Raw genomic sequence first — 19,309 nt, forward strand, 5'->3', positions numbered from 1 at the left:
CCCCTAACTCCTGTGCAAATGTGGAAAATGCATACGGCCTATTGATCTAAATGGGTTCATGCAGAGGACAGCGCTTCCACTACATTAAATCTACCCGCAGGAAAAAGGCAGGAGACAAGAGCTTTTAGAAAAGGAACGTTTATTTTACAGAAACCATTTATTTTACAGAGTCAGTACTGATAAACTCAATTTCATATCACGCACTGTATATTCATGGTAGGCTTTAAATTAAAAGATTGTAGAAGTCTGAAGTAGGAGTGGCAACAATCTGCTCTGGCAGATTTTAACATCTGTCCCAGGGTGAACACTATGACCACCATGGCATCACCATCTAGATCCCGCTGCTGAAGAGTTTATCCCACCTGTCAATCACTTTGACAGGAACAACAACAAAAATTTGAAGACCTATTCTGAAAATCAAACTGAATTTCAAGAATCAATATTCCATCATCAAGTATTTGATGATGGAAATTATAACACAAAATATATTTCCTGACTCCTCAATTCAAAAAAATCATTTAAAAATAACATTTTGAACAACTGTATCAGTAAATCAATACCAGCATAAAAAAGCAACATGTGATTTTTGTAAAGGTACAAGAGGAAAGCTTCTGGGCATGGAGGTGAAAGGGAGTCGTGGGGTGCGGGGGTGGTGGATGGGGTTTCCAGAAAACTACTTTGGAGGGTCTGTGTTGATGCCGTATTTCTCTTTTAGAAGCTTCAACTGTTCCTCTTTCTTCTTTGTGTCCATCTTTTGGAAAGCCTGCGAACAGAGTCGATAAAACAGGGAAAGTTAAACTAAACTCAATAACTGCAAGAGGATATATGATCATATTGTCTAAAGATTCAAAACTGATATTTTTTGACATTTACTAAAGCATAATCCTCAAGATTTCTTTATTGTCATTGAGCATGACATGTCAATGAAATTTGCATTGCAACCCCCACGTTAGAAACAAGATAATAAGAGAGATGAGAAAGATTATAAAATAAAATTAAGATACTAGAATAAAATAAACCAACATGCAATAAAAATATACCAATATACCATCCTGACTGCTCTTTGACCTAATGAAGCAGACAGACGCTGTAATGCTCATACATACTCTGTTTGCATTGTAGTAGAGGACCACCAGGTAACGGTTGCAGACATTAAAGCCTGACAGATGGTCACAGGCGTTCTTGGCATCAAAGATGTCTTCGTAAACCACATAGGCTGTTCCTCTTGTTTCAGGCGTGTTCCCTCTGAGAAGCACAGAACAGCAAAACACACAGGAGGTGACTACAAGACCAATATCGACAGAGTCCCAAATGTGTTAAGAGAAAAGTAAAATCCAAAATGAAAAGATGTTTCAATGGAACCAAAACAGTTTAGACTCCATACTACGTGAGATATGAAAATGTATATAAGGGCAATGCTGTTGTTTCCTTCTTGCTAGTTTCCTACTTGCTAGTTTTATATCCATTTAACTTTCAGAATGGCACTGAAAAAGCCTCATTGATCAACAGAGCTCTTGTGTGTGCTAAAATACCATTACATGTTATAATAACAGTCTATACTGACCAGGCTCAATTTAATGTGGTCCTTGATCTGATGCGTGTCTTTACATTGCCACACGTCTCTGATGAAAACTATTAAAACACAGATTTTTGCGAAGTATTTCTTTTGGCTCTCCAGAAATCTACAGCGTATAAACACTTACGTTCTGATCTGACGTATTGGTCCGTACTTTCCAAAGATATCGTACATTTCCTCAGCTGTGATCTTGTAAGGAAGGTTCCTGACGTACAAGATTCTGTTCACCTCAGGAGGTAATCGTATCTGCAGCACACAGCAAGACAAGCATTAAACATCTTTTGTTTAGCAGCATATTTTTATGGCAATTGTTTTATAGTTCTTTTGAATAAAATGTACATATACATAGTCAACTTTTATTTCGAATTTTCTATTCTGTTGTTATTCCGACTGATATTCCCTACTGCCTGTAACACCCGAATTTCCCCGGCAGGACATTAAGAAAATGTTTTCTTATCTTGTTGGACAACAGGTTAAACCACAGAGAAGTCAAAAAAGATGCAATCTGTGTCTTAATAAGGGACACAACATCACGACCAATGCTGAGGCAATAAACAACTTGACATTAACGACGTTATCTCCTGGCCAGTCCAAAGTTCTCCAGGGGTCATATCACCACCCCTACATTTCATTAATTAATGCTAGTCTGTTCAAGAGCCATTAACAAGATTTAGCTAAAACATTATCAAGCGATGTTTAGCTAAGTGCTGAACGTCGATACAAGTGTATATGCTGTTCGGTTTAATCCGAAGATGGTCCCACATTAGTCACCTAAATAACTCGACGTTTTGTGTTGTCTCAATAAAAAGCAAGAATGCGGTAAATTGTAACATTACGCGATTGTTTTCAATTCGTTAGCACGCTAACCGGCTAGCCGTATGCTACAGCTAGCTGACGTTAACTTCAAGCCGAGCCAAGCTAATATTATTCGTTATATACATCACAGAATACACAAGTTAACTCGCTCACACTTACATTAGCGCGTTTTGCTGCTTGCATAGCCATGGTGAAATCTTTTTATGCGTAAATAAGACTGCCGAACAACAAACACGCAGTTTCCCAGCTCCTCACTCTTCCCGTCAAAATGGCAGCTGTAGGGAACTAGTGGCGGACTTCCGGTTTCCGGCTGAGCGAGTAGACCCAACTACGACGTACTGCTGCCCCCTGCAGAACATCTTTGATAAACGCACCCGATGTTTGACTGAGAAATGGAAGAGTAGCCACATAACAATTTGTTGTTGTTTGTATTTTATTTTTGTAACGAGGGGTTGGAAATATGACTGTACTTTTTTGCTAATATTCATTCCAAAATATATCACTGGAATACTTTCATCTTTAAGTGGAAAAATTATGCATTTTTTAATGTATAGTTAGCCTTGGTACCTTAGTTAATGCATTAATTAAGACAGTTTATATACTTTCTATCTGTTTTTCATTCTTTAGAGAGATAGCTGTATTATCAGCTGGCTGACAACGCGCTGCTTTGATTCCTTGAAAGGAACCAGTATATATGTATATATATACTGGTCTGCATGATTAAAAGGAAAAAACTGGAGGTGCACGGTCTCCCTGTTTTATACCTGGGGAGATTTAAAAAATAAAAAGATTTGACTATAGTGTTCCACTTATCCACCAGTGATTCTCAAGGATGCAGCTAAGTCCAGTACTGATGCTAAAACCACCATCATGAACAAACCATTTTCACATAGCCTATTTTGACATTTCCCAGTAAGAATAGCACAGGTGTAAATAATCAAATGAATGATGACTGAATTTCATTTATCTGTGTTGGTTCCAGGTAATGTGCATTCTGGCACGCTGCCACAGTTTACTGGGACACTGAAATAGAACAGAGAGATTGTTAATGTTATTAGTAGCACCTCTGCTTTTCCTGCTAAGACAAGGCATTGTATGTGCTGTGAGAAAGCCCTGTTGTAACAGTCAGTCCCTAAAGAAAACTACGCAAGAAGGGAAGAAAAGATGATTAAAACATTTTTGCATTTACAGATTTTGAGTGGACACGATTCCCAGCAGCCTCAAAACATGCATCAGCATGCATACAGTCCCAGCAGGCTGAGCACCTGCCCCCAGTGCACCAACAGTCACAGCGCCTGTATCCAATGCAGTTAAAGTCAGGGCACGATCAAGCACAGGACCTGTAGCCATGCAACCTGCAGCCTCAGCACCTGCAGCTACATCCAAGGCAGATGCACCACCTGCGGCTATGGCCCCAGCACCTGTATCCCCAGGAGCACTAAGTGCCACATGAACTGAAATATTTCTTCTTATCCATACTTCTTATTGTACTTAAAGTTATCAAAGAGGCTTCATTAAATGGACAGGTATATCCAGACATCGGTTTAGTTTTGTCTTCGGTGATTACTGAGTAAAATAATTTAATTGAGCTAAATCATTGGGCAGTATAGTAACAGATTCATTACTACTTCTCACTCATGGCGATGTGGATGAGTTGTGGGCTGGGAAACACTCGCCACGACAATGTAAGGATATCCAAAATGTGTTTTTTGTCAACCTATACATTCAATTCAAGTTCACCTGATTCAATGGACATTTTTGGCTGATAGATGCCTTCCAGAATTCCAGTAAGATTAATTACACGTTGTCCAATCCGCATGATTTCTGTGTGTGCAATCAGCAGGTTCTCGTTGAGAAGTGCTCGACTTAAAGCCATTTTCCCAGCAGTTTCTGGACCAGTGAGGGTTTCCACAAGGTGTCCAGGTGTTTTTGTTCTCCAGTCTTTCTTCAGTTAACAACCTCTATAGTATATACTATTGTTATTTTTCATTTAAAATGTGCGAAAGTAGCTCAGCATAGCATTTTGTACGCAATGTTTAATGCTGATTTCAAATCCAGCCTTAACAATAAGCAATTTTCTCTTCAAAGAAATAATTAAAAAAAGGCGTCCCTGGCTTCACTGTTTCAGGAATTCAATATTTTCACTCAAGTTATTTAATATGTTTTTAATTATTATATATCTTTTAATGTTTTTTTGCATGCTAATGTACCCAGGTAGTCTGAACAGTAATCAAGTACAAAAGCCAACAAACAGGTACCTCATGACACTATTAGAATACCTGCACTCTTAGTCCATTATGGTGCGTTGGCTCCCCCTAGTGGTGTACTTTAGCCAGGGAAAAGGTAAGTGTTTTTATCATATGTTCCTGAGCCACATACTGACTGTCCATGTTATGTGGAAATGGGATGGTACTGAGTTGTTACTGATTACTGAATGCATCACATGAGATATTGACACAAAAAGATTTTTTTGCTATTATTACTTTTATTATAGTACTCCTTCAGCGGCTGGGGTAGCAATGGAAAGAGAAAAAAGACACACTGATTCTTGTGGCTGTGGACAAAACTGCAGAATGGTTTGTGTGGCAGGTCTCAAGCACATGATGAAATGATCAGTGCAAGACAGAGGGCTAGTTGTGTATTCTTCACGCACAATTTCAAACACAAATATTTACAACAAAATGTTCTGTTGTGACACTAAATCATGCTGCTCCTCTTGGCCATGAACTATGACTCATCAGATGATTATACATACTTTGAGCGATGTTTCTGCTATATTCATCTCGACAGTGACCAGCTTCTTCTGCTTTCATCCTGTCTGTGGAGAGGAACGTGCTGGTGAAATGTCCCCTGAGGCAACGCTGTCCTCATCGCTCCTTCAAAAGTGGTACTTTGAACCACAACATAGTCTTGAGCAATTCATTTGACATTCATTCATTTCAAGACATTAGAGTTACAGCAATCAGAATGTGTGTTAAAATGAATATCTCTTTTCTGATGTGGCATTAAGCAGCTTTATTCTGAAAGCTGGAAATGAAAATAAGATCCATCTGGACAGACACTTGCATGGTCAAAGTATTGATCTGCACAGTCATGTGCCAAGTTCTCTGACTGAGTTACATAAATGCTTTCATAGTCAGCTTGGCCATTGCAATCATTCACATACACTATATACAGTAGGCTTACATGCCATTTGGAGATAAATTAGACGCTTCTTTTTTGTAATTTTTCTACAAAACTAACTATTGTTTTTTGTGAGTAATTCTTTAAAGCAGCATTAACCGAGATGAGCAGATTATAAGAAAAATAAGGCTAGATTTAGCTGAATTTGTGCATTGACTCGTCTGACAGGGCACAACAGCGACAGCTCCGGGTCAGCGGTGAAAAAAACAAACAAAAAAAACGTGCGCATTTTCAGCACGCGGGTGATTTTGCGCTCTCTGACTTTAGCAACCGACCAACAGTTACTAACGTCGGTCTGCCGCGCTGTTAGGTGAATTTGTGGTTACGGTGAAATATTTTCCGAAGCAGCTACACGGATCATCTGTCACAACAGTGTACGTCAGAAGTGAAACACTGGAACGGGACAGCAGGGTGTAGCTACATCTGACAGGTTTAGGCGGTTGGAGTAAGTTTAGCTACGCCGTGGCTGCGCGTGGATTCGCTCGGCAAACGATAATTTGCTAAACCTTTGCAACTACCTGACTTCAAGAGGAGTCGGCAGGTTCCCCTGGAATAAAACGGGTGAGTTATTGTGTGCCAGCTCCTTTTCACTTACTGCGCACATGTGCATCTAAAGTGCAGTACAGTCACCATGCTAATGTGCCCACAATTAATTTAACGTTAGCACCTGTATGTTAATGTCAAAGGCAGTTGCCAACGTCGGCAATGCTAGCGAATGTATGCTAACTACGTCTGGACGTAGCGTTAGCCACGGCATTAACCCACGTTTTAGTTGTGATTAATTTAGCTGTGGAGTTTGTTGATTGTTTTGATTTAAAAAAAACTGTGAATTGAATCACTCTTATTTATGATTTGTAAAAGTAAATTAAGCCGATTTGTGATCATAACTTTACCGTTTATTCACAGTAACAGCGCAAACCAAAATGTGTAGCTTGCTAGCTTTCACAGTTAAGTTAGCTAACGTTATTTGACAGTTCAGTTCATCTGTTTACCCTTAATTGCATACCTCTGGTCTTCAGAGACTCCCGTTCCACCCAGTGACATCATTTTATTCACTGAGCATATGAGGATTGTGGTGGGCTGACTTTCACTCTCTTCTCCTCTAATTGCTTGTTTTTAACAAAGGAAATGTGAGCATTTTGTGTTTTCTTGTATGGCTAATTTTGTGTCACTGGACAAGGATGAAAGATACAGAAGTTTGTTTGTGTTAGCCTACTGTGATAAAAAATGCTGTTGCAGTAGTATAATGATTCTTCAGAGGAGGGTTCTGGTGACAACTCTGAAAATGAAGACAGATATTTTTGTGCTGTGGTCTTTTAAAATAATTTAGAAGCAGAAATGGAGCATATGTAAGTGACTGAAAATGTGAATACTATGTTGTGAAAAGTTTGAGACCAGAGGTATGTAGGATGTTAATACATGCATTTAAGATTCAACTGGCAATTTGTTTTAATAAAAATGTTCATCATTTATTGTTATCACTCAGTAATTATTCCCAGTGACTGTAAAAATTTGACCAAAGCTGTCTGGTGATTTTGCCAGAGGCAGAAATATCTGACCAAGTGAGCCAGTGGTTGTTGAGGGTATTCAGGGGGTTCTGCGTCTTTTTTTCAATGGTGTTCAATGGCTTGGTCGTGTCTGCGTGCCTCTCTACCAAGCAGCAGTCTGGTAGAGAGGTAACTGTTTTGTTTGAATTAAGTGTGTTTTATGATGATAAAATTACTGTTTTTGTAAATGCAGTCTGGTGGCTTTGGTGGGAGCGATATTGCAGCTATACTGTTTAAAAAGAAAAAGACCTTACTCTTTAACTAAAAGAGATTTTACATATATATACACACACTCACCGGCCACTTTATTAGGTACACCTTGCTAGTACCGGGTTGGACCCCCTTTTGCCGGAACTGCCTTAATCCTTCGTGGCATAGATTCAACAAGGTACTGGAAACATTCCTCAGAGAGTTTGGTCCATATTGACATGATAGCATCACGCAGTTGCTGCAGATTTGTCGGCTGCACATTCATGATGCGAATCTCCCGATCCACCACATCCACATTGAGACTCATCAGACCAGGCAACGTTTTTCCAATCTTCTATTGTCCAGTTTTGGTGAGCCTGTGCGAATTGTAGCCTCAGTTTCCTGTTCTTAGCTGAAAGGAGTGGCACGCGGTGTGGTCTTCTGCTGCTGTAGCCCATTTGCCTCAAGGTTCGACTTGTTGTGCGTTCAGAGATGCTCTTTTGCATACCTCGGTTGTAAGGGGTGGTTCTTTGAGTTACTGCAGCAGATCATCTTAACCATGTCTACATGCCTAAATGCATTGAGTTGCTGCCATTGGCTGATTATTGTATGTATGATGATATAAATTTTGACATTTTCAAGCATAGATAATGGATATTTTGTGTTGCTGCAGTTTTCCATTATGGACAGAAAATGTTTGTCTGAAAACATCTCTTGTTAAGGTTTGGACGGTGCCCTGTATACAACATTTATGTCCTTTGCCAGTCACCTGACTGTTTAAGTGATGAACTGCACTAGATGTGGTTGTTTTTAGAGATGGTAACAGACGGTTTATATGCTGTAATTTTGTGGCTTTTGCTATAGAACTGTCAACCTCTTTAGCGCCAGTGCTATGTACCAGAAAAGTTATCGTACAAGCCTGTTATGTTTAATACCTGTTTTTGTGTGTGTGCGCCTGTTGTGTGTGTCTTTTATGTTTTCCAGATACGATCCAGTGCTTAGACTCTGTGTTAGTGAAAGGTGATATCATGGGTAGCTGGAATTCATGAAACTGGCAAAATGTCTTCAATCCAAGGACTCCCTACACGAGGATCGGATATAACAGTTTGCATAAGCAAGGTCCACTTGCATCCTCTTTGTATGCTTGTGGAGTTCTGGGGAAAATTGTGTCAGGATAGGGCAAGAGATTATGACTGCCTGGCTAAAGACATTCAGTCTCCTGGAAACAAATTTCAAGAGTTTGAAGGAAATCCTGGAGACCAGTGCTTGGCTCAGATAGATGGTACTTGGTACAGGTCTCGCATAGTCTCAAGAAATGGCTTGAACTACAGCGTGTTTCTCTTTGACAAAGGGATGACATATAGCACCACCACAAGTAAGCTGGCATGGGGTAAGAAGAAGCACTTCCACCTGCCACCTGAAGTGGAATTTTGTGTGCTAGCTAATGTGTTACCGCTCTCGCCTGAGAACAAATGGTCTCCAGTGGCACTCGAATTTCTGAAATCTCTCTTTGGAAAGTCTGTGAATGCACATGTGCAAGATGTACTGGTACCACACAGAACATTTCTCCTGCACATCCCTTGCATATCCAAACAAATGTATGAGATGGGAATTGCCAAGAAGCTGTCTCCAGACATGTTCCAGGACTTCGTTCTGATGTCACTGCAGACCCATAGTCGTGCTGAAGTGTCTGCAGTGACACAAGAGGTCTCCATAGGAGCAGGTGAGCGATTACACAAGCAAGAGCTCTTCATGTACCCAGAGCTGCCAGCAGGAACTGTGGAGGCTGTCATAGTCACAGATGTGACAAGTCCGCAGCGGATTTTTTGCCGGTTGAAGGTGTTCTCACACGAGTTGAAGAAACTCTCAGAGCAAATCACACAGTGCTGTGAAGGCAGGATGACCAATTGTGTTGTAGGTCCAGAAATGATTGGGTTTTCGTGTGCTGCCAGAGGAAGTGATGGCAGGTGGTACCGCTCTATTCTACAACAGGTATTCCCAACCAACCAAGTGGTTGAAGTGTTGAATGTTGACTATGGAACAAAACAGTTTGTTCACATGGAGAATGTAAGACCACTGGCTGCAGAGTTCTTCAGGATGCCTGTTGTGACTTACATCTGCTCCCTCCATGGAATCATTGACAAAGGGGTTGGATGGACAACCAGGCAGATTGACTACCTCAGGACCCTTCTTCTGCACAAGACAGTGTTTGCCAAATTTGAGTACCAAAGCATTTCTGAGGGTGTTCACTATGTCACGCTCTATGGGGATGAAAACACAAACATTAACAACTTGTTTGGTTCCAAGGAGAGGTGTTTGCTGGAATGTGAAAAAACACTGGGAGATTATGCCATTCGTAGCAGTGCATGCAAGATATTAACTCCTGGACAGGCTGTAGAGGAAAAAGAAGGGAAAGCAATAGTAGAGAAGTTGCCAGCTGAAGACCTCTCTCTCAACTCCTCTCATGTTGCTGTTGTTCAGAACGTATCTGACCCATCAGAGTTTTGGATCCAAACACATAACTATGCAAATGAGTTTGACCAACTGATGCATAGTATTAACCATCTGTACAAAGACTCAGTGGATAAAGATGTGGTAAAAAATCCAACTGTTGGACTCTACTGTGCTGCCAAGGCAAAAGATGGAGATTTCTACAGAGCAACTGTAGCTGAAGTTGGTGAGACACAAATCAAGGTGTTCTTTGTTGATTACGGTAACACTGAAGTGGTTGACAGGAGCAACATCAGGATCCTTTCTGATGACTTCAAAAAGCTGCCATGTCTTGCATTGAAATGCACCCTGGCTGGTGTCAGGCCGAAAGATGGGAGATGGAATCAAAGTGCCTGTGAGTTTTTCACCAAAGCAGTCACAGATAAAACATTAAATGTACATGTGAACGCAAAATATAATGGTGGCTATGTTGTCCAACTAACAGATCCTAAAGCAAGGGGAGAAAGAGATCTTACTACGTTGATGTGTAGTTCTGGCCTCGCTGAAAGGGTTGACTCACAGAAACAACCTAAAACTAAAATGACCACACAACCTGCTATCCTGCCTTCCACACAATTTCCAGATGCCAGTTTCTCAAATGTACAGCGGAACAATGGAATATCTTTCCAGACCCTAAACACAGTTGGCCGTGCCAGTAGTGAAAGATTTCCTACATTCAAGGAGCACATGTTTACCATCGGAAGTGTCCTTGATGTCAGTGTGTCCCACATCGAAAGCCCAAATGACTTCTGGTGCCAACTAACACAAAGTGCAGGGCACTTGAAATTACTCATGCATGACATACAGGCTCATTATGCAGGCAGTGAGTTTCAGCCTCTTGTAGAAACAGCTTGTGTTGCACGCCACCCTGAAAATCGAATGTGGTACAGGGCCCTTGTAATTCACAAACATGAAACGCCTCATGTAGATGTGTTGTTTGTTGACTACGGCCAGACGGAGACCATCTCTCTCTATGACCTGAGGAGGATCTGCCCAGAGTTCCTCACTCTGCATGGCCAAGCTTTTCGATGCAGTCTGTTAAACCCTGTTGACCGCATGTCTGCCACAAATGAGTGGAATGAAAAAGCAATAGCAAGGTTCCACAGCTTTGTGGAAACTTCAGCATCAAACTTTGTGATATTGAAGTGCACCATATATGCTGTCATGTACAGCGAGCAGAAGATTGTTTTCAACATTGTGGATCTAGAAACTCCTTTTGAGAGTGTCTCCACCAGTATGGTCAATCTAGTCAAAAATGCACCTCTCAGGAAAGGCACTGGGCCATCATTCCGTCTGGACACATACTACTACTCAACGCACAATGTCAAAACTGGAACAGAGGAACAGGTGACAGTGACATGTGTGAACAGTGTCAACCAGTTCTACTGCCAGCTCGAGAAGAACGCTGATGTGATAAAAGATCTCACGATCAAAGTGAGCAATCTCTGTCATCAGCTTGAGTATGTCGACCTCCCAACAGTCTTTGGAACTTTGTGTTTTGCAAGGTACACTGATGGTCAGTGGTACAGGGGACAGATAAAGGCCACAAAGCCAGCAATTCTGGTTCACTTTGTTGATTATGGTGACACTATTGAAGTGGAAAAGTCTGACTTGCTTCCAGTTCCCAGAGAGGCTAATCACATAATGTCTGTGCCTGTGCAAGCAATTGTGTGTAGTCTCTCTGATGTCCCTGCTCCCTCCCATGTTTCCAGTGAAGTCAACAGCTGGTTTGAGGCAAGAGCAACGGAATGTAAATTTAGAGCACTAGTAGTGGCCCGAGAACCTGATGGGAAACTGCTGGTCGAGCTGTATCATGGAAACACTCAGATCAATTCAAAGGTCAAGAGGATGTTTCAGATTGAGATGCACACAGAAGATCAGGTTGCCTGCCGGGGTCGGAGAGAACATGAGACCTCAGCAAATCACGCACAAAAGATTCCAAAAGTTGTCCCAAAGCAGGCTGCAGAAGTGAAAGATCACACTCAAACCACCACGACAAATTTCTCCACCCAAAAACCTGCACGTCAAATGAGGGATGCCAACATGAATCTGCAGTCTGCACCAAAGCCTTCGTGCCACGTTTGTGAAAATGGTCATAAGGTCAAAGCTGCTCCATTAGAGCTGTACAGACCTCCACACCAGAGGCAGCCATGTGGAAAGACACCATGTAATACGAAAACTGGTTCTGTGCAAGCAGGTGCCAATATCAAACCCAAACAAGAAAATCTTCCAACAGAAACTAAACAGCTCATCAAGTCCAAATCACCTGGCACAGAATCTTTGAAGGAAGGCAGTGTTGAACAACTCTCTAAACTTGCCGACCTGCCCTCAAAATCTATCACATCAGGTATGGAAGCAGATGTTTATGTCTCACACTGCAACAGCCCATTCAGTTTCTATGTGCAGCTTGTCAGAGATGAGGATGAAATAATCACCCTTGTTGAAAAGCTCAATGATCCACAATTAATCCCCCAAACTGACGACATCAAAGACGTGCATCCAGGTGACCTTGTTAAAGCAGAGTTCACAGATGATTCCTCGTGGTACCGAGCAGTTGTGAGAGAAATCCGCAGTAGCAAGATGGCTCTTGTTGAGTTTGTTGATTTTGGAAATACAGCAGTGACGCCAATTTCCAAGATGGGCAGACTCCCTAAGTATTTCTTGCAACTTCCCAAGTACAGCACACACTGTATGGTGAGTGACAATGCAGCTCTTGGAAAAGAGGACGCGCTGGATCCAGAAGTGATGTCAGCTTTCAAAGAAGCCGTCAGTTGTAATGGAGAAAAGATGTTCAAGTGCCAGTTTATCAAGCAGTCAGGATCCATGTGGGAAGTCAGTCTCAAAGACAGTAGTGTGAATGTCATGTGTAAATTACCTACTAGATATTCAAGTGATGGTTCTGAAATTGAGTCAGAGAAACTTGAACAAGCTAAGGAAAACCCTGCACAGATCTCTGACATCAGGCAAGTTTCAGAGAACTCACAGAAATCGCTACTGAACTCCTGTTCTCTATGTTACCACCAACAAGAGTTTTTAGAGGGACAGAAGATCGAGGTCTTCATCACAACTATAAATGATACTCAGACATTTTGGTGTCAGTCTGTGGACTCAGAAGAGCTTGATAAGATAACCTCTCGTGTCTCAGAAATCGGGGATGGTCACAAACACATTGACCCAGGCTCTCTCTCCCCTGGCAGCCCATGCGTTGCTCTCTTTTCTGATGACCGTCTTTGGTACCGTGCAGAGATCATCAACAAAGTTGGAGAGGAGCTGTCTGTTTTCTTTGTGGACTATGGAAACATGTCCCAAGTCAGTGTTACAGATGTTAGGGAAATGCCCACTGACCTGATGAAAACCCCTCCACAGGCATTTTTGTGTGAACTTGAAGGCTTTGATGCTTCACACGGATCCTGGCGCAGTGGTGCAGTAGATGAGTTGTCAGTGCTTACAACAGACAAAGCGTTACAGCTGACTGTTACTAGAGTAACAAGAGAAGAAGGAAAAATCAAATGCCTTGTGCAGATGGAATGTGAGGGCCAGGTGATAAATGAGGCACTGAAAACATGGTGGAAGAGCGCCATGACAGAAAACAAACCTGGTGCAGATGGACTGACCACTTCATGGAAAACACCACTGCAATGTGACTCAACTGTGAAAGAGACAACACTGCCTGAGGATCAACTCAAGCATCCCGAACGTCAACAAATGGATATCGCTGCTGCTTGCTTTTGTCCTCAGAGAGACCACAGCGAAGAGCAAAGCGTTGGGAAAGTTGTTGACCCTCAAACTGCAGATGAGGTCCAAAAACTAGCAAGCTATTCAAAACCAGGTAAAAGCTCTGATGATTATCTTCATTCTGAGTCCCCAGAGGAAGTGAGGGATCAGATTTTGTCAGAATGCAATACGACCACCGAACCTCAAATACTGAGAACGACAGCGAGTCTGAGAGAAACTGTTTCCAATGAAGGGGTGAACACAATCCCCACTATGGTGGTCTCTGAAACCAAACTCAAAGACATTGTGCCATGTGATAGTGGCAGAGATGAAATCACATTACCTCCACTCAGTAACAAAGGTGACCAAGGTAGTTTGACCGACAAGAGTGCCGCTGAAACTGACAAAGGCACTGAAGAGGAGGGTGCTTCGGTGGTGGACACTATTGGGCCAGGTGACTTAAACCTGACAGAGGCCATAAAAGAAGAGGTGAATATCGACTGCATGGAGAGCTGCTTTGACATCGTACATGCTTCTGGTAAGCAATGCATTTATTCTCCTTTTATCTTTGTTTCTGATTAGTAAACAATAGGATGTATTTCCTGTTCATCAAATAAGCAGCTAAAAGTAAAGGAATTCTTAGAATTTGTGAACATGGAAAGTTACTGTGTAACAAGATTTTGTATTCTGTTCATCCTATTTGCTTTTAAAGTAATTCACAACTGATGGTCACCTGTTGTCAAGCCGTGCTCAGTGATTGTGTGAAGTTAATTATTTTGATAATCAATAATAATTGATGCCTTTTCTTTGCATTTCCAGATCCAAATAAGCAGAGTGTTACCATTGCAAAGGATAGTCCACGTAGAAGTATGACAACAGTGAAAATGGTAAATGTGTGACAGTGACTTTATTCAGAAAATACACCCAATCACACCACCACTGACGTAGATAGACTTAATGGAAGTCTGATTGGGTGTTGTGTTCTTCTCAAGGTTCCCCGTGAAGCTGTTCGTTCCAGGGAGAGGGAGGATTTGGAAACAGCTGATAGGATTCCTAATGACTTAAAGCAGGTGCATGAAGTTGTTTGTGTGGCTATTTCCCATTGTACATAAAAAAAACTAGCTCAATACATGTTCTCAGAGGTTGGGAGTGATTTTATCAGTATTTAGTTGCATGTACATATGTAGTGACATTCCGTTGTTTGGTGCTCCACATTTCAAAAAAGACATTTGGGAAAAACAAGCAAGATAGCTGCTGGGACATGATTTTTGTAACTCCTCGGTTTTACTTGTGTGTCTGTCGTCTTGTAGGTGCAGACTGAATTGGTGCTGCCCTCCTCTGTGCCTCCTGCGTTTGGTGAGGGATTCCTAATTCTAAACTCACAACACTCTTACATTGAAAGCGTTGGCAATGAAATTATCTGAAAAAGGGCATAAGTTTTAAGGCACTATCATACTAGCCTACGTCACACTGTAGCTTTAGGTAACTAAAAAGAAGAGACAGAAAATTGCAGAGCATCTTTGCCTTATAGACAACATGGTTAAAAAGTCTCATTTAGCAAATGTTTAGTACCAGTCACACATTTTGACACACCTTCTCATCCAGTGGTTTTTCTTTATTTTTACTATTTTCTGTGTTGGAGAATACATATATATTTTTGAAAATCCACTAATTAATTGGCCTAGAGGTTGGAGAAGCGGCTTGTGACCGGAGGGTCGCCGGTTCGATTCCCCCCACCGGACTGGCAGAGAAACTTGGGTGTGGTGGAGTATCCACCCCCCCCCCCTTCATTAGCTGGCTGATGTGCCCTTGAGCAAGGTACTTAACCCCCCAATATGCTCCCCGGGCGACTGATGCGGCAGCCCACTGCTCCTGTGTGTCTCGCTGCATGTTGCATGTGCATGTGTGTGTTTCAGTGGATCAGTGATGGGTGAAATGCAGAGAATAATTTCCCAGTTTGGGATTAATAAAGTGAATAAAATTTAAAAAAATTAACAAGGCACACCTTTTAACTGAAAACCATTCCAGGTGACTACCTTATGATGCTGGTTAAGAGCAAATAGTATAGACAGATAGACAATTTGGTTTAATGCTTATTACATAATTAGGGACACGGGGCAACGGCGAAGCCCCGAGTCACTATTGTTATACTGCGCGTTTCTTATTATTGTTATTATTCCACATGTTCTTCTGTAGTTTTGATGTCTTCGGTATTTATCTACAATGCAGAAAATAATGAAATAAAAGAAAAACCATTGGCTGAGAAGATGTGTCCAAACGTTTGGCTGGTACTGTTGGTAAAATTGAGTAGCTGAAATAAGTGTTAAGTGTAATTCTGTGTGTTCTGGGATGATTGTATTTTTATGGAGTATGACTGTGGTTGTCTTCATAGATGCTCCGACAGAGCAGGGAATGGAAGCTGGAGATGGTGCCCCTGAGGAGGAAGTGCCATGTGTTACCACACATGTTGAGGTAATGTTATGGAAACTCAGTATTTTGGAAGGTGGTTTTGCCAGTACTTCCTGTTCTTCTTCTGGAGAGTAAATAGTCAATTTAGTGTATTTAATGTACAGATATTTTGAGTGTCTGTGTATGACAGTTTTATAAGGCATCATTGATACAGTCTGCATTAGCTGAAGCCCTGAGGTCAGTGATGGGTAATTTGTTCTGTTTTAGAATGACTCGATGGCTGAGGAGGAGACCTTGGCTCGTCATGAGGATACATATTCAGGTTTGATGATCATCTCAGAGTCTTCGTTTGCCAAATTGAGTTTTTGGTTTAAGCACCCTTGACAGTGTATGCACAATTTTTTCATAAGGAAGCACTTGGAGGCCTTTAGGCAACGCATAAGTTGTGTCTCTAGATCATCTGTCTTTGTATCTGCAGCCCTGCTAGCTGACACGAACACAGCAGCCAGTGAGCCGCACACCTGCACCGCTCCATCTCAAGATTCGGTAATGGATTTGAATCCACGAGAAATCTGAACTCAAACTGCAAAACTTGTCCCATCTGACATGTGAATTCTGTCTTGTTTGCTGTTCAGGGTGACGAGGTTGAAGAGGGGACCTGCTCTGTTCAAGAGGCCTGTTTGACAGATGTCTGCACAGGTATCACACTTCGTGCCTCCTGGAAAAAGGCAAAACAGCAGTCTTAGTCTCAGTATTATCTATGATTTTATGTTTTTTTTTCCCCTATGCACTGCAGACCCAAATGAACAAAGTGATGACAGCAAAGTCGCCACTGCAAGAGATAATCGTCTCAGCAGTAGGACAGCAGAGGAAATGGTAAATTGCACCACAGTGAGTTTCTACATGTGAGGTATATGCATCTGCAGTGTTTTTGGACTGGCTTGCAGGCTTTGTGGTGTAGTTGCGGCTCAGGGTGGGTAAAGCACAGACTTAATGTAGAATTATGAGGCTGTTCAGAGGTGAATGCTGTGAATTCTCATAAAAAGTAGCACATGTAGCCAACAACAAGGGCTCACACAGTAAATACATTTCCACAGAACTAATTCCTTCAGTACAACAGGGCCATGATATACTCACCGCTTTGCTGCTCTGAGTTTGTATTTTTAAACCTGTATCATGCACCTCTTGATTCCAGATTTCCACTTTTCCCAACTGATGTTGAACTCAGTGCAACTCAGGACTCCCTGTAGATGTTTGACATTTAAAAACTTGTCAGTAACGGAAGGCTAGAATACGTTTAAAATGAAAAATCTGCCTGAAGTGGTTTTATTGTTTATTGTGTTGCTGATCTATGTAAAGTCATACACATACAGTACTCCTATTTTGATTGTTTAAAATTGTCTTTCTTTAAATTAAAATGGTGCAATTACTTCTATTTTAGGTCCAAAATGAATCACAGCTGCCTTGTGGGGAGCTTCTTCATGAACAACTAATTGGTGAGTTGTCTCTGACACAACACACATAGTACACCATAAGATGTTCAATAATAAATACTGCAGGCTTAGGTTACAAAGTTAATGCTAAAGTATGAGGTTAAAGTAGTTTGACGTACAGTGTGCTGACGTGCAGCAGGTGTGGAGGATTGTTGAATTGAACAATCCTCCACATTCCTTTCAGAACTGTTTCCATTCTTTATAGCGTATTTTATTTAAGCTGGTAATTGCGACATGTAATATTTATGTCACCTGCTTCTTTATTTGCAGCTCTACCATCCGACAATGAGCCACGAACCGACACAGTTCCCTGTCCAGATTTGGTAATAGAGATCAACGCACTTCTAAAATGAAACACCAAAACGTCCCATCACTGACAGTGCTGTCTGCTGATTTTTAGAGAAACTTAATTGAAGAGATGACCTGTCTCGTTGGAGAGATCTGTCTGTCAGACGTCTGCAGAGGTATCAGACTTGACTCCATTAACACTGATCTTGATTTTAATGAGGACATACATGTTTGAGTAGACTGCACGAACAGACCAGATTCTGCTTGTGTGTAAGCCTTTCTATACTGATTCCTCCTTGTTCTTTTAGACCCAGAGCAAGAAGCTGAAATGGAGGACAATGAGCAGCTGGTGCACACCCCACCTAAACATAAAGAGGTAACTGTGTGATAATGGTGCCTTTTGATTCTAATATCACACAGGGTTGATGTCCAAATGTGTATCTATGACTTTAATACTTATAATATTAAATGGACAGAGGGTGGCTAGAATTAAGACACATATGTAGCTGTAGACTCTGACATCACACAGTGTTAATTAGGGATACAATGTGGGATATCAAGTGCCTCACACAATGGCTGTATATGAAGATGGACACATGACAGCTCCTTCAAACTGATGCTAAAACATCTTGATCGCCCCCCTGGTGACAGGATGCGGTATAGATCATAAATCTTGTCACCTCCATGTTAGTGGATGGGCCAAACTAACAAATCAAAGTGCACAGTAAAGTGAAAAACCTGGATATAGCTACCTGGAGTGCTAATAGAAACCTTATACAGAACATAGTGGCTGCAGACCTGGTTATGAATTACCAGGTTTCTCATGTTCCATGTAAACATCATGATACCCAACAAGATCCAAACCAGGATACTGGTTTTCTGATGATTTCCAGGATTTCACTGATGGTGTGCTTGAGGAAGAAATGTCTTCTTCTGCTGATGATACTTTTGGTAAGTGATATTAAGAATTGAATCATCAGTTTGGTGAAATGGAACAATTTTGGCATGAAGGGGGTGTGTGGGGTGCATCAAATAATTTGATCAGGGAGTTCCTGTCTTCTGTTCTCTAGTGGCTTTAAAGCACTGCTTCATTCTAATCTTCACTACTGGCAAGTTTCTTTTGCAGGATTTTATGGGCAGTCAGTTGTGTGTTGCATGAAACGCCACATAACCAAACAAGGATATGTTTTTCTTTTTTTTAGAGGCCCAGCTGAAAAGGATAACTCATCTCTCTCTGATCATCAACGATGGTTCTGCTGATGTTCTGGCTGCTGAGCAACAGCCAGAGGAGTAACCACCTTCTGTTCCCTTCACGTGCCTTCATCAGACATCTCAAATGAAATGTCTCAAGTGCACATTTTAAGTTGCATCAAACAGGTTCAAGTTGTTTTTCTTTGTTGTGTTCCGTCTCTAAGTTTTGGCATTCTTGATTTATTGGACTGACCTCATGGTTCATCTTCATTTTTTGGCCGATGTGTTACAGATGTGTTACAGATGTGTTACGGGTGATCAGTTCTGATAAAACTGCTGCATAATTCTTTGGAAAGTACTGAAAGTTTTGTTGAATATCGTACTTAAGTGGTTGTCAGTGAAATGCAGCAGTT

General features: G+C 41.4%; 2 protein-coding genes across 2 annotated transcripts; one reads left to right on the plus strand and one right to left on the minus strand.

Moving 5' to 3' along the window:
• Positions 1 to 122: 122 nt before the first annotated feature.
• sf3b6 (splicing factor 3b, subunit 6) lies at positions 123 to 2,680 on the minus strand. The gene is made up of 4 exons (XM_041958994.1): positions 2,552 to 2,680; positions 1,704 to 1,822; positions 1,107 to 1,245; positions 123 to 763 (listed from the first exon to the last, which is right to left on the minus strand). Exons 1-4 carry the CDS (start codon positions 2,579 to 2,581, stop codon positions 674 to 676), a joined length of 378 nt encoding a protein of 125 aa, XP_041814928.1. The 5' UTR covers positions 2,582 to 2,680; the 3' UTR covers positions 123 to 673.
• A 5,663-nt stretch (positions 2,681 to 8,343) lies between these two features.
• tdrd6 (tudor domain containing 6) lies at positions 8,344 to 18,999 on the plus strand. The gene is made up of 16 exons (XM_041959236.1): positions 8,344 to 13,691; positions 13,749 to 14,053; positions 14,335 to 14,402; positions 14,508 to 14,585; positions 14,832 to 14,871; positions 15,920 to 15,987; positions 16,192 to 16,232; positions 16,386 to 16,470; positions 16,560 to 16,623; positions 16,721 to 16,800; positions 17,366 to 17,420; positions 17,688 to 17,740; positions 17,818 to 17,881; positions 18,014 to 18,081; positions 18,599 to 18,656; positions 18,908 to 18,999. The coding sequence occupies exons 1-16, from the start codon at positions 8,371 to 8,373 to the stop codon at positions 18,997 to 18,999; spliced, it is 6,540 nt and encodes a 2,179-aa protein (XP_041815170.1). The 5' UTR covers positions 8,344 to 8,370.
• The last annotated feature ends 310 nt before the right edge of the window (positions 19,000 to 19,309 follow it).

The sequence above is a fragment of the Chelmon rostratus genome, chromosome 18 (assembly GCF_017976325.1).
Source record: "Chelmon rostratus isolate fCheRos1 chromosome 18, fCheRos1.pri, whole genome shotgun sequence".
Classification (NCBI taxonomy): domain Eukaryota; kingdom Metazoa; phylum Chordata; class Actinopteri; order Chaetodontiformes; family Chaetodontidae; genus Chelmon; species Chelmon rostratus.